Source organism: Papaver somniferum, unplaced genomic scaffold, assembly GCF_003573695.1.
Source record: "Papaver somniferum cultivar HN1 unplaced genomic scaffold, ASM357369v1 unplaced-scaffold_118, whole genome shotgun sequence".
Taxonomy (NCBI): Eukaryota; Viridiplantae; Streptophyta; class Magnoliopsida; order Ranunculales; family Papaveraceae; genus Papaver; species Papaver somniferum.
Window position 1 is genome coordinate 7,827,787 of NW_020620825.1, and position 13,221 is coordinate 7,841,007.

The window sequence follows — 13,221 nt, forward strand, 5'->3', positions numbered from 1 at the left end:
TAGGGCATGGGAATGAAACCACAAGCTTACGATCTTGGGGATCTCAAAAATGATCATAGGCATGTAAATTTGAAACTTGGGCATGTGAAATTTAATCTTGGGCATAGGTATGAAAGCACAAGCCTACGGTCTTGGGCATCTCAAAATTGATCCTAGGCATGTCAATTTACACTTGGGCATGCCAACTTTAATATTGGGAATGGGCAAACACAAGCTTAAAGTCTTAGCATCTAAAAATTGATCAGAGGCATGTCAAATTTAAACTTGTGGCATGTCAAATTTAATCTTGGTCATGGGAATGAAAGCACAAGCCTACGGTCTTGGGCATCTCAAAATTGATCCTAGGCATGTCAGTTTACACTTGGGCATGCCAATTTTAGTCTTGGGAATGGGAATGAAAACACAAGCTTAAGTCTTTAGAATCTCCAAATTGATCTTAGGCATGTCAAATTTAAACTTGGTCATATCAAATTCAAACTAGGGCATGGGAATAAAAGCACAATCCTATGATATTCGGCAAATTGATCCTAAGCATGTCAAATTTAAACTTGTGCATACCAAATTAAATCTTGGGCATGGGCATGAAAGCAAAAGCCTACGGTCTCTGGCATCTCAAAATTGACCCTAGACATATCAAATTTAAACCTGGGCATGTCAAACTGAATCTTGGGAACGACATGAAAGCACAAGCCTACAGTCTCTGACATCTCAAAATTGATCCTAGACATGTAAAATTTAAACTTGGGCATGTCAAATTGAATCTTGTGCATGGGCACGAAACCTAAAGCCTATGGTCTTGGGCATCTCAAAATTGATCCTAGGCATGTCAAGTTTAAACTTGGGAATGTCAAATTTAATCTTGGGTGTGGGCATGAAAGCACAAGTCTACGGTCTTGGGCATATCAAAATTGATCCTAGGCATGTCAAATTTAAACTTGGGCATGTTAAATTGAATCTTGGGCATCAGCATGAAAGCACAATCCTACGGTCTTGGTCATCTCAAAAATGATCACAGGCATGTCAAATTTAAACTTGGGCATGTTAAATTTAATCTTAGGCATGGGCATGAAAGCACAAGCCTACGGTCTTGGGAATCTCAAGATTGATCCTATGGATTTCAAATTTAAACATGGGCATGACGAATTGAATCTTGGGCAGGGGCATGAAAGCACAAACCTACGGGTTTGAGTTATCTCAAAATTAATCCTAGGTATTCCAAATTTAAACTTGGGCATGTTTAATTTAATCTTGAGCATGGGCATGAAAGCACAAGGCTACGGTCTTGATCATCTCAAAATTGATCCTAGGCATGTCAAGTTGAATCATGGGCATGGACATGAAAGCACAAGCCTACGGGCTTGGGTATCTGAAAATTGATCTTAGGAATGTCAAATTTAAACTTGGGCGTATGAAATTTAATCTTGGGCATGGGAATTAAAGCACAGGTATACGATCTTGGGTATCTCATAATTGATCCTAGGCATGTCATATTTAAACATGGGCATGTTAAATTGAATATTGGGCATGGGCATCATAGCACAAGACTACGGTATTGGGAATATCAAAATTAATCCTAGGGATGTGAAATCTAATCTTGGGCATGGACATGAAAGCACAAGCCTACGGGCTTGGGCATCTCAAAATTGAACTTGGGCATGTTAAATTAAATCTTGGGCGTGGGCATGTAAACACAAGCTTAAAGTCTTTAGCATCTAAAAATTGATCCTAGGCATGTCAAATTTAAACTTGGGCATTCAAACTATATCTAGTGCATGGGAATAAAAGCACAATCCTACGATCTTGGGCATCTCAAAATCGATCATAAGAATGTCAAATCTAAACTTGTGCAAGCGCATGAAAGCACAAGCTTAAAGTCTTGGGAAATTCAAAATTAATCCTAGGCATGTCAAATTTAAACTTGAGCATGTCAAATTGAATCTAAGGCATGGTAATAAAAGCACAAGCCTACGGTCTTGGGCATCTCAAAATTGATCCTACGCGTGTTAAATTTAAACTTGGGCATGTCAAATTTAATCTTAGGCATGGGCATGAAAGTACAAGCCTACGGTCTTGGGCATCGCAAAATTGATCCTAGGCATGTCATATTTAAACATTGGCATGTCAAATTGAATTTTTGGCATGGGTTTGGAAGTAAAAGCCTACGGTCTTGGACATCTCAAAATTGATCCTAGGCATGTCAATTTTAAACTTGGGCATGTCATATTTAATCTTGGGCATGTGCATGAAAGCACAAGCCTACGGTCTTGGGAATCTCAAAATTGATCATCGGCATGTCGAATTTAAACTTGGGCATGTAAAATTGAATCTTGGGCAAGGGAATGAAAGCACAAGCCCACGGTCTCTGGCATCTCAAAATTGATCCTAGACATGTCAAGTTTAAACTTGGGTATGTCAAATTGAATCTTGGGCATGTATATTAAACCAAAATCATGCGGTTTGGGCATCTCAAAATTGTTCCTAGGCATGTCAAGTTTAAACTTGGGCATGGGCATAAAAGCACTAGCCTACGGTCTTGGGCATCTCAAAATTGATCCTAGGCATGTCAAATTTAAACTTGGGCATATTAAATTGAATTTTTGGCATCGTCATGAAAGCACAAGCCTACGGTCTTGGTCATCTCAAAATTGATCCTAGGGATGTCAAATTTAAACTTGGGAATGTTAAATTTGATCTTGGTCATGGTCATGAAAGCACTAGCCTACGGTCTTGGGAATCTCAAGCTGATCCTAGGGATGTGAAATTTAAACATGGACAAGGCAAATTGAATCTTGGGTATGGACATGAAACCACAAACCTACGGGGTTGGGCATCTAAAAATTGATCCTAGGTATGTTAAATTTAAACTTGGGCATGAAAGAACAAGCCTACGATCTTGGGAATCTCAAAATTGATCCTAGGCATGTCAAATTTAAAATTGGGCATGTAAAATTGAATCTTGGGCATGAGCATGAAAGAACAAGCCTACAGTTTTAGGAATCTCAAAATATTTACTAGGCACGTCAAATTTACGCTTGGGCATGTCAAATTTAATCATGGGTATGGGCATGAAAGAACAAGCCTACGATATTGGGCATCTGAAAATTGATAATAGGCGTATCAAGTTTAAACTTGGGCATACCAAATTGAATGTTGAGCATGGGCATGAAATCACAACCCTACGGTCTTGGGCATCTCAAAATTGATCCTAGGCATGTCAAATTTAAACTTGGGCATATAAAGTTTAATCTTGGGTATGGGCATGAAAGCACAACCCTACGGTCTTGGGCCTCCCAAAATTGATCATAGGCATGTCAAATTTATACTTGAGCATGTCAAGTTGAATCTTGGGCATGGGCATGAAAGAACAAGCCTACAGTCTTAGGAATCTCCAAATTGATCCTATACATGTCAAATTTAAACTTGGGCATGTCAAATTTAATCATGGGCATGGGCATGAAATTACAAGCCTACGGTATTGGGCATCTCAAAATTGATCCCAGGTATGTAAAATTTAAACTTGGGCATATCAAATTGAATTTTGGGCATGGGCATGAAAGCAAAACCCTACGGTCTTGGGCATCTCAAAATTGATCTTAGGCATGTCAAATTTAAACTTGGGTATATCAAGATTAATCTTGGGAATGGGAATGAAAGCACAACCCTATGGTCTTGCGTATCTAAAAATTGATCCTAGGCATGTCAAATTTAAACTTGGGCATGTCAAATTGAACCTTGCGCATGGGCATAAAAAAATAAGTCTACGGCCTTAGGTATCTCAATATTGATCCTAGGAATGTCAAATTTACACTTGGGCATATCAAACTGAATGTTGGGCATGGGAATGAATGCACAACCCTACGGTCTTGGGCATCTCAAAATTGATCCTAGGCATGTAAAATTTAAACTTGGGCATATCAAGTTTAATCTTTGGCATGGGCATAAAAGCACAACCCTGCGGTCTTAGGCCTCTCAAAGTTGATCCTAGACATGTCAAATTTAAACTTGGGCATGTCAAATTGAATCTTGGGCATGGGCATAAATGAACAATATAACGGTCTTAGGAATCTCAAAATTAATCCTAGGCATGTCAAATTTAAACTTGGGCATATCAAATTGAATTTTGGTCATGGGAATGAAAGAACAACCCTACGGTCTTGGGCATCTCAAAATTGGATCCTAGGCATGTCAAATTTAAACTTGAGAATATCAAGTTTAATCTTTGGCATGAGCCTGAAAGCACAACCTTACGGATTAGGTTATCTCAAAATTGATCCTAGGCATGTCATATTTAAACTTGGGCATGTCAAAATTGAATTTGGGCATGGGCATGGAAAAATAAGCCTACGGCTTTAGGAATCTCAAAATTGATTCTAGGCATGTCAAATTTAAACTTGGGTGTGTCAAATTGAATCTTGGACATCGGCATGAAAGAACAAGCCTACGGTCTTAGGAATCTCAAAATTGATCCTAGGCATGTCAAATTTTCACTTGGGCATGTTAATCATGCGCATGGGAATGAAAGTACAATCCTACGGTATTGAGCATCTCAAAATTGATCCTATGCATGTCAAATTTAAACTTGGGCATATCAAATTGAATGTTGTGCATGGGAATGAAAGAACAACCCTACGGTCCTGGGCATCTCAAAATTAATCCTAGGCATGTCAAATTTAAACTTGGGCATATCAAGTTTAATCTTGAGCGTCGGCGTGATGGCACAATCCTACGGTCTTGGTCATCTCAAAATTGATCCTAAGCATGTCAAATTTAAACTTGGGCATGTTAAATTTAATTTTAGGCATGGAAATGAGAGCACAAGCCTACGGTCTTGGGAATCTCAAGATTGATTCTAGGGATTTCAAAATTAAACATGGGCATGACAAATTGAATCTTGGGCATGGGCATGAAAGCACAAACTTATGGGTTTGAGTTATCTCAAAATTAATGCTAGGTATTCCAATTTTAAATTTTGGCATGTTTAATTTAATCTTGAGCATGGCATGAAAGCACAAGCCTACGGTCTTGGTCATCTCAAAGTTGATCCTAGGCATGTTAAGTTGAATCTTGGGCATGGGTATGAAAGCACAAGCCTACGGGCCTGGGAATCTCAAAATTAATCCTAGGAATGTCAAATTTAAACTTGGGCATGTTAAATTGAATCTTGGGAAAGGTCTTAAGTTGAATCTTAGGCATGGGAATGTAACCAATAGCCTACGGTCTTGGGCATCTCAAATTGATCCTAGTCATGTCAAATTTAAACTTGGGAATGTCAAATTTAATATTGGGAATGGGCATGAAAGCACATGCCTACGGTCCTGGGCATCTCAAAATTGATCACAGGAATGTCAAATTTAAACTTTGGCATGTAAAATTTAATCTTGGGCATGGGCATGAAAGCACAACTCTATGATCTTGTGCATATCAAAATTGATCCCAGGCATGTCAAATTTAAACTTAGGAATGTCAAATTGAATCTTAGGAATGTGCACGAAACCACTAGCCTACGGTCTTTGGCATCTCAAAATTGATCCTAGACATGTCAAATTTAATCTTGGGCACGGGCATGAAATCACAAGCCTACGTTCTTGGGCATCTGAAAATTGATCTTAGGTAGGTCAAGTTTAAACTTGGGCATATAAAATTTAATCTTGGGCATGAGCATGAAAGAACAAGCCTACGGTCTTGGGCATCTCAAAAAATTGATCCTAGGCATGTCAAATTTAAACATGGGCATGTCAAATTGAATCTTGGGCATGGGCATGAAATCAAGAGCCTACGGTCTTGGGCATCTCCAAATTGAACCTAGGGATGTCAAATTTAAATTTTGGCATGTCAAATTGAATCTTGGGCATGGGAATGAAAAACAATCCTACGGTCTTGGGAATCTGAAAATTTATCCTAGCCATGTCAAATTTAATCTTGGCCATGGGCATGAAAGCACAAGCCTACGGTCATGGGCATCACAAAATTGATCTTAGGCATGTAGAATTTAAACTTAGGCATGTCAAATTGAATCTTGGGCATAGGCATGAAAACACAAGCTTATGGTCTTGTGCATCTCAAAAATGATCCTAGGCATGTCAATTTTAAACTTGGGCATGGCAAATTGAATTTTAGGCATGGGCATGAAACCACTAGCCTACGGTCTTGGGTATCTCAAAATTGATCCTAGGCATGTAAAATTTAATATTGGTAATGGTCATGAAAGCACAATCCTACGGTCTTGGGCATCTTAAAATTGATCCTAGGCATGTCAAATCTAATCTTTGGCATGGGCATGAAACCAAAAGCCTACGGTCTTGGGCATCTCAAAAATAATCCTAGGCATGTCAAATTTAAACTTGGGCATGTCAAATTTAATCTTGGACATGGGCATGAAATCACAAGCCCACGTTCTTGGGCATATCAAAATTGATTCTACGTAGGTCAAATTTAAACTTGGGAATATTAAATTTAATCTTGGGCATGGACATGAAAGCACAAGCCTACTGTCTTGGGCATCTCAAAATTGATCTTATACCTACCAAATTTAAACATGAGCATGTCAAATTGAATCTTGGGCATGCTCATGATAGCAAGAGCCTACGGTCTTGGGAATCTCCAAATTGAACCTAGGGATGTCAAATTTATAATGGGCATATCAAATTGAATCTTGGGCATGAGAATGTAAGCACAAGCCTACAGTCTTGATCATCGCTAAATTGATCCTAGGCATATAAAATTTAAACTTGGGCATGTCAAATTCAATCTTGGGTATGGACAGGAAAGTACAAGCCTATGATATTAGGCATCTAAAAATTGATCATAGGCAATGTCAAATTTAACTGAAAATAATTAGGATATTCAACTGAAAATAAGAAATCTGGCCTTCCTTCAAAATTACTCCCTTCCCCCTTAGGAAAAAAACAACCTTTTTTCGCCATCATCCGCTGAAAAATTAGCTTCACGGAAGGTATGTTCATAACTAATAGTGTCACAAAGAGAACAAACACCAATCCATATCTGACGAACATACCAAGGAACCATGTTTCGTGAAAATACAATTATAGCACTTTTTGAATCTGAACGAACCAAGATTCTTCTAACACCCCACTTTGATGCCCATTCCAAACCAGCAATACTGCATACAACTCCACAAGGTAATTAGTTGTTGTACCCAGCCCCAAGCACATCGCAATCACTATCACGCGTTATCACACACCGCACCGTCTACACCCGGGTTTTCCCTAGACGCATCATCACCACATAAAAGAATTTCTCCCACATTCAGAGGATTCCAGCTACATTCATCTTGATCAAACAACTTAATTCTTCTATGAGCTACCCGGAAAAAGTTAAAAATAACAATTGTATCATGCATAAAACCATGTAATATGATGGAATATTCATGAATTAAATGAAAAACCCTCTTCTAAAAGAAAAACCAGTTTGCTTTCTTATTATTATAAACAATATCATTTCGTGTTCTCCATAATTCTGATCTAATTACAAGAATTGCAAGCAACCACAGATCCTTGATCATTAGGCTCTTTCCTTTTGCTGCTTTGTATGAATGAATTAAACTTATGTAAGGATGAAGTTTGAAAATACCTGAAATCCATTTCCACGCCTTCTTTGCAAAGTTATAATGCCATAGAAATTCAAAGGCGACAAAAGTAAAATTCCTAAAAGTAGAATTCCGAAAAGTGAGTTTCTACCGAAATTCAAAGGCGAGAAAACAACAACAATAATAGGAGAGGATTTTTCTCACCAAAAATTTTGGCGATTCTTTTCTTTTACAGTTTCAAACTTTTTCACGTTTTTCCTTCATCCTTGATTATCTTTTGGTGATTTAGAACGGGGGAAATATTGTTCCAACTATGAATCCTCATGGGGTTAAAACCATGAGTTTTGCTGATTTGGTTAAGGGTAAAAAATCCTATATGTTAACAGATTCAGATTTATTATCTCTTCCTGAGGCGTCTTCCTATCTTGAAGAACCAGCATTGGAATTACCTATAGATCTTACTCAAGAGGGGTGTGATATATTTCAGTTCAGTCTCATTGGGAGATTGAACTTTAAGGGTTTAAAAATTGTTGATGTTCAAAAAAGTTTGGAAGAACAATGGAGGTTTTGGTGCTGGAAGATGCAAACTGGTTCCAATGACAAAAGGGTTTTTCATCATAAAGTTAACGTCAGCTGATGACAAGGAACGGGTATGGCATGGTGAAACTTGGATGATACTATTTTTTTTGGTAAATCCAAATTGTATTAACAAGTAGCAACATGTACAATGAGATTACAAGAAAAAGAGGACAAGAGACCCTAAAAAACTCATAAACTACTTGAAATGAAAATAGGATACATTAGGATATCCGATACTTGAAAGGAAAAAAGGTCTTTCAGCGTAGATTAAGCCTTCTCCATTTCTCAGCAAACAGCCTCTTTTATCCATAGCATCTGCACCAAAATTCGCCTCGCTATAAGTATGTTCAAAAGTGATTGAAACATAAACACTTTAAATATGATCCCAACGCTGTTTGATTAACCAATGGACTGAAGAATTAGTGAAAACCTCAACAACACTGATAGAATCTGAACGAACTAAAATATGTTGCATTCCCCATTGAGTAGCCCATTCCAAACCAACAAGGATACCAAAAACTTCTTCCATGAAATTGTTTGTGATGACCATCCCTATACTCATTGCTCCAACCATATTACAATTAGCATCTCTAGCAACAACGCCCGCACCAGCTCGCCCCGGATTGTTTCTAGAAGCTTCATCACAACAAATGAGCAAAACGTTCCTTGGAGGAGGATTCCAGAAACATTTAATTGGCTGAATATATTTAACCATCTTGTGTCGCACTCTAAAAAAATTCAGAATGCTCAAGTCGGACACAGTATTATATATATATCTCTTAACACGAACTGAGTGTTCATGCACCAGGTGAAATACTCTCTTCATGAAGAACTCCAGGTTGGATGACTTCTTATCATACAAAATTTTGTTACGAGTAAGCCACAACTCAGCTCAAACAATCAAGTTTTTTATTAGACAAAGATCTTTGATAATTTTACTCTTTCCTTTAGCATCCTTATAAGAAGTAATAAAATTAAGATGTGTAGTTAGATTAAAAATATGAGAAATCCAATCCCAAACCTGACCAGCAAAAGCACAGGACCATAAAACATGGTCTAAAGATTCTTCCTCCATCTTGCACAGATAACATTTCTTCACCGGACTAATTTTGAAACGACTTTGAACCTTGTCAAGTGTTGCACAAACTCCTCGCTCAGTGTTCCAATTTTGAGCCGCAAGGTTAGGGTGAACAACCTTACGCCATAAAAGAGAGTAAACATCTGTCACTGCGTACTTATTTCGAATTAAACATTTGGCTAAACTAACTGAGAATTTACCTTTCAAATCTGGCATCCAAACCCTAAAATCATCTCCAGCCAAAGGTCTTGGCAAATCATCCAAGTTAACACCAGCATTAAGTAAATTTTGGATATGAGAATCAGGGATAACCCATTCATTGTTAACAAGTAAATCATTGACATTATTGTGCTGTCCAAACCAACTTCACCAAGAGTTTCGGCTATTGAATCATATCCATACCAAATATCAAAATAAAGAGAAGTAGAGCGACCATCACCAAGCAAAACTTTAGTGTTCCTATCCACCTCTTTATAGACTTGCTTAATACCTGGAAGAATGGAAGACTTGACACCATACTCCTTAATTCTACCCTTCTTATTAGTGTATTTATCATAAAGAAAACGAGCCCATTTCTTCTTAGAAGAACGAATGTTCCACCACAGCTTCATAAGAAGAGCCTTATTAGTAACATATAATTTTGTAATGCCTAATCCACCTTCCTTCTTTGGGAAGGAAACTTTATCATAAGAAACAACAAATTTACGACTTACCTCAGCATCCCCTGACCAAAGAAAATTACGAATAAATCCCTCACGTTGATCAATAAACTTACGAGGCCATTTATAAACAACCATGTTGTGAATGGAGTAACTATCAATCACCGAGTTAATAAGAACCACTCGATCTTGTAAAGAAAGTAATTTTCCCCTCCAAACCGAAAGTTGATTCTTAATTTTGTCGATCACATTCCAAATTTGACGATACTTCACACCCCTTGGAATGATTTGAACACCCAAGTAACGATCCGGAAAAGTTGAGACTTCCATACCCAATAAATCCGTGATAGTTCTACATCGGCTCAAAGAATTTCCACCATAATAAACTTTGCTTTTTTGACGACAAACTGTCTGCCCGGAAGCCGCTTGATATTTACCAAGTAAGTTCAGTAAACTATGAAAGCTCTTCATGTTGCCCTTGCAAAAAATCATGATGTCGTCAACAAAGAAAAGATGAGTAGGAGAAATACCTTTTATCGACAACATAGGAGTCATAATCTTGTTGAAGAAAAACTTGGTGAGGTTTCTACTAAGAACATCTTCAATCAGCACAAAAATAAGAGGAGACAGAGGATCGCCTAAACCTTCAGGACTGCCATTTAGAAGAACTGAAATACGGGCTGAGCTGAGAATAGCCAAATCCAAGAGCACTAATTTTCAGAAAAACCATACCTTCGAAAAACCTCCAAAACAAAGGACCAGCTGACCGTGTCAAAAACTGGAGAAATATCAAGCTTAAGACCCACATTTCCATCCTTCCGTTTGTTTTTCAACTCATTTACCATTTCAGAGACCACACTAATAGTCTCATGAATGTTTCTACCCTTCATGAAAGCAACTTGTTCTTCCGAAACAAGTCTATCAAGAACACCACCTAGTCTTGTAGCAAGAATCTTAGTAAAAATTTTAAGAAAAAATTGCTAAGACCAATGGGATGAAAATTACGAAGTGTGTTAGCACCTCTTACCTTAGCAAGAAGAATCAAAAGACTCGAATTAACTCCCTGATGAATAATTTTATGCATCCAACAATAAGAAATCGCATTGAAAATGTCTTGATGAATCACATCCCAACAATGTCTATAGAAACAACCTGAGAACCCATCAGGCCCCGGAGCACTATCAGCACCCAAGTCAAGAACAACGGTTTTAACTTCCTCCATAGAAGGAATCGCATCCATCACCATACCCTCCTCCACATAAATGCTCTCATGATCATAATGAAAAAGACTATCATCAATATGTTGCTCTTCCCATTGAATTTAGATTTAAAAAATTGAACCGTATAGTTCTTAAGCTGTTCATAACCCGTAATGGTAGTATTATTCTCATGAACTAATTCAGAAATCACATTACTACTCCTACGAGTCTGAATGTTAGCATGGAAAAAAGCAGTATTACTCGCAACCTCAACCAACCACTTATTTCTTGATTTCTGTTTTAGCATAATGGCATGTTGCATACAAACATTCTCAAGAGAAACTGAAGCCTCCTTCACATAATTCAGCTTAGTTTCATCTTCCAGATCTTCGTCAGAGGCATTTTTTTTTTTGGTAAATCCAAACTGTATTATAAATAGCAGAATTACAAAACAAAATAAGAAACAAGAAAAGAGGTCAGAGTAACCCCAAAAACTTGCTACTTATTTGAAACGGAAATAAAATACATTTGGGTATTCAACAGAATTTAAAAAATCCGGTCTTCCAGTATAATGTCTACGTTCCTCATTAGGAAGGTCACAACCTCTCTTTGCCATATTATCCGCAGAAAAATTAGCTTCCCTAAAAGTATGCTCAAAACGAATAGCCTCAAAGTTTGAAGAAACCTCACTCCAACGTTGCCTAACGAACCACGGAAGAGATGAAGAATTAAAAGACATACTGCGCTCTTAGAGTCTGACCGAATGAAAATTCTTAAACTTACCCACTGAATCTCCCATCCAACCACTCCCGGATTCCCACGAGCCGCTCCATCACATCACAACAACAATTCATCCAAAGCCGGAGAAGACCACCTATATTCAACTGGTTCATGAAACTTCACCTGCCTATGCGCCACTTTTAAGAAATCCAGTACTTTAAGATCTTCCACAGAATTATGCATGAACCTCTTGAAACGCCTTGAATAATCCTGCACTTGATTGAACACACTTTTCTGAAAGAAAATCCATCAAACCTTTTTGTTCTCATAAACAAATCGGTTTCTTGTCTGCCAAAGCTTCGATCGACTTTCATTCTCAACTTTGCTTGTTTTAACCGAGCATGAACATTCCCAAAAATTATCAAATTTCAATCCTTAATAGCATCCTTAAGCCTTTTCAATTTATAAGAAAAAATATAATAAGGAGACATCACCATGTTCATGAAATCAGGACGTGTAAACCACATCTTTTGAATTCTGAAGGGAGCACGCCTAGGTCTTGAATGACGAAAAGGATAACCAACAAGAGTAGAGCGGTAGGAAACTTCCCTTGGAAAAGTTTTACACCACCAATTCTCAAACTTTGCTAGCCAAGCCTCATTAATAATAACACGATCAAGTTTACAAAGAATTCTGCGAACACCAGATTGACCATTGGCCCAAGTGTATTTAGAACCCAAAGAATCAGCTTCGAAAAGGTTGTTGTCATCCATCCAATCACTAAAATCAGTAACGACTGAAATTTTTGGCTCGCGACCTCCTTTTTTCTCATCATTGCGCAAAACACAATTAAAATCACCCATAACTAACCATGGAGTATTATTATCAAAAGAAGAAAGTTGTTTTCATAATTTTCTTCTAGTAACTTGAAAACAGCTTGCATGGACAAAAGAAATAAGCACTCCCTCTGTCTTAATTGTAATAGCTTGTCTACTAGAGTTTACAACCACCGGAGTAGCCATATCATTGGACCAAAAAATCCAAATATTACCCTTGGAAGACCCTTCAGAATTATGAATAACATCTTTTTTGTAACCATCTACATGAAGATTTTGCATGAAACGAAAATTATAATGTGCCTTAGGCTCGGCCAAGCAAAAAAAAAATCAGGTTTAAACTCATCAATCAACTCCTTTAATTTGCACTGAGCATTAGCTCCTGCAATTCCATTGATATTCCAGAATAAGACACGCATTAAAAACCAGGTTTGGAAGTTTTATTATTTAACTTCGAGTGCTCACCAGGCTTCAAACGTGGAGAATTTCCTTTTGAAACTCAGTTTCCCAAAACCGTATCTTCAGTTTCCTTATCCTGACGAGACTGAGAAGTTGGATTCCCATTCTTCTTATTACCAGGTTTGAAATTTTTTTGTAAAGATAA

General features: G+C 37.7%; 1 protein-coding gene and 1 long non-coding RNA gene across 2 annotated transcripts; both read right to left on the reverse strand.

The window, feature by feature from the left end:
• Nucleotides 1-6,770: 6,770 nt before the first annotated feature.
• Nucleotides 6,771-7,869, reverse strand: LOC113330425. Its single transcript, XR_003350281.1, has 3 exons — nucleotides 7,751-7,869; nucleotides 7,591-7,664; nucleotides 6,771-7,320 (listed from the first exon to the last, which is right to left on the reverse strand). It is a non-coding gene; the product is annotated as an uncharacterized LOC113330425 (long non-coding RNA).
• A 629-nt stretch (nucleotides 7,870-8,498) lies between these two features.
• LOC113330473 lies at nucleotides 8,499-12,644 on the reverse strand. The gene is made up of 10 exons (XM_026577282.1): nucleotides 12,276-12,644; nucleotides 11,909-12,051; nucleotides 11,588-11,762; nucleotides 11,204-11,485; nucleotides 10,890-11,111; nucleotides 10,595-10,815; nucleotides 10,393-10,547; nucleotides 9,671-10,287; nucleotides 9,147-9,554; nucleotides 8,499-8,822 (listed from the first exon to the last, which is right to left on the reverse strand). The coding sequence occupies exons 1-10, from the start codon at nucleotides 12,642-12,644 to the stop codon at nucleotides 8,499-8,501; spliced, it is 2,916 nt and encodes a 971-aa protein (XP_026433067.1).
• Nucleotides 12,645-13,221: the final 577 nt, after the last annotated feature.

Bases quoted from the DNA above. Each gene is read 5' to 3' on its own strand.
- LOC113330473 (XM_026577282.1), bottom strand. From the start codon at position 12,644: ATGGGTGATTTTAATTGTGTTTTGCGCAATGATGAGAAAAAAGGAGGT. The intron at 11,763-11,908 runs GTTGTTGTGATG...GTGGTTCGTTAG, and splicing joins TCTCCGGCTTTGGATGAATT to GCAACGTTGGAGTGAGGTTT. The intron at 8,823-9,146 runs GTTTGGGATTGG...AAATATATTCAG, and splicing joins CCTGTGCTTTTGCTGGTCAG to CCAATTAAATGTTTCTGGAA.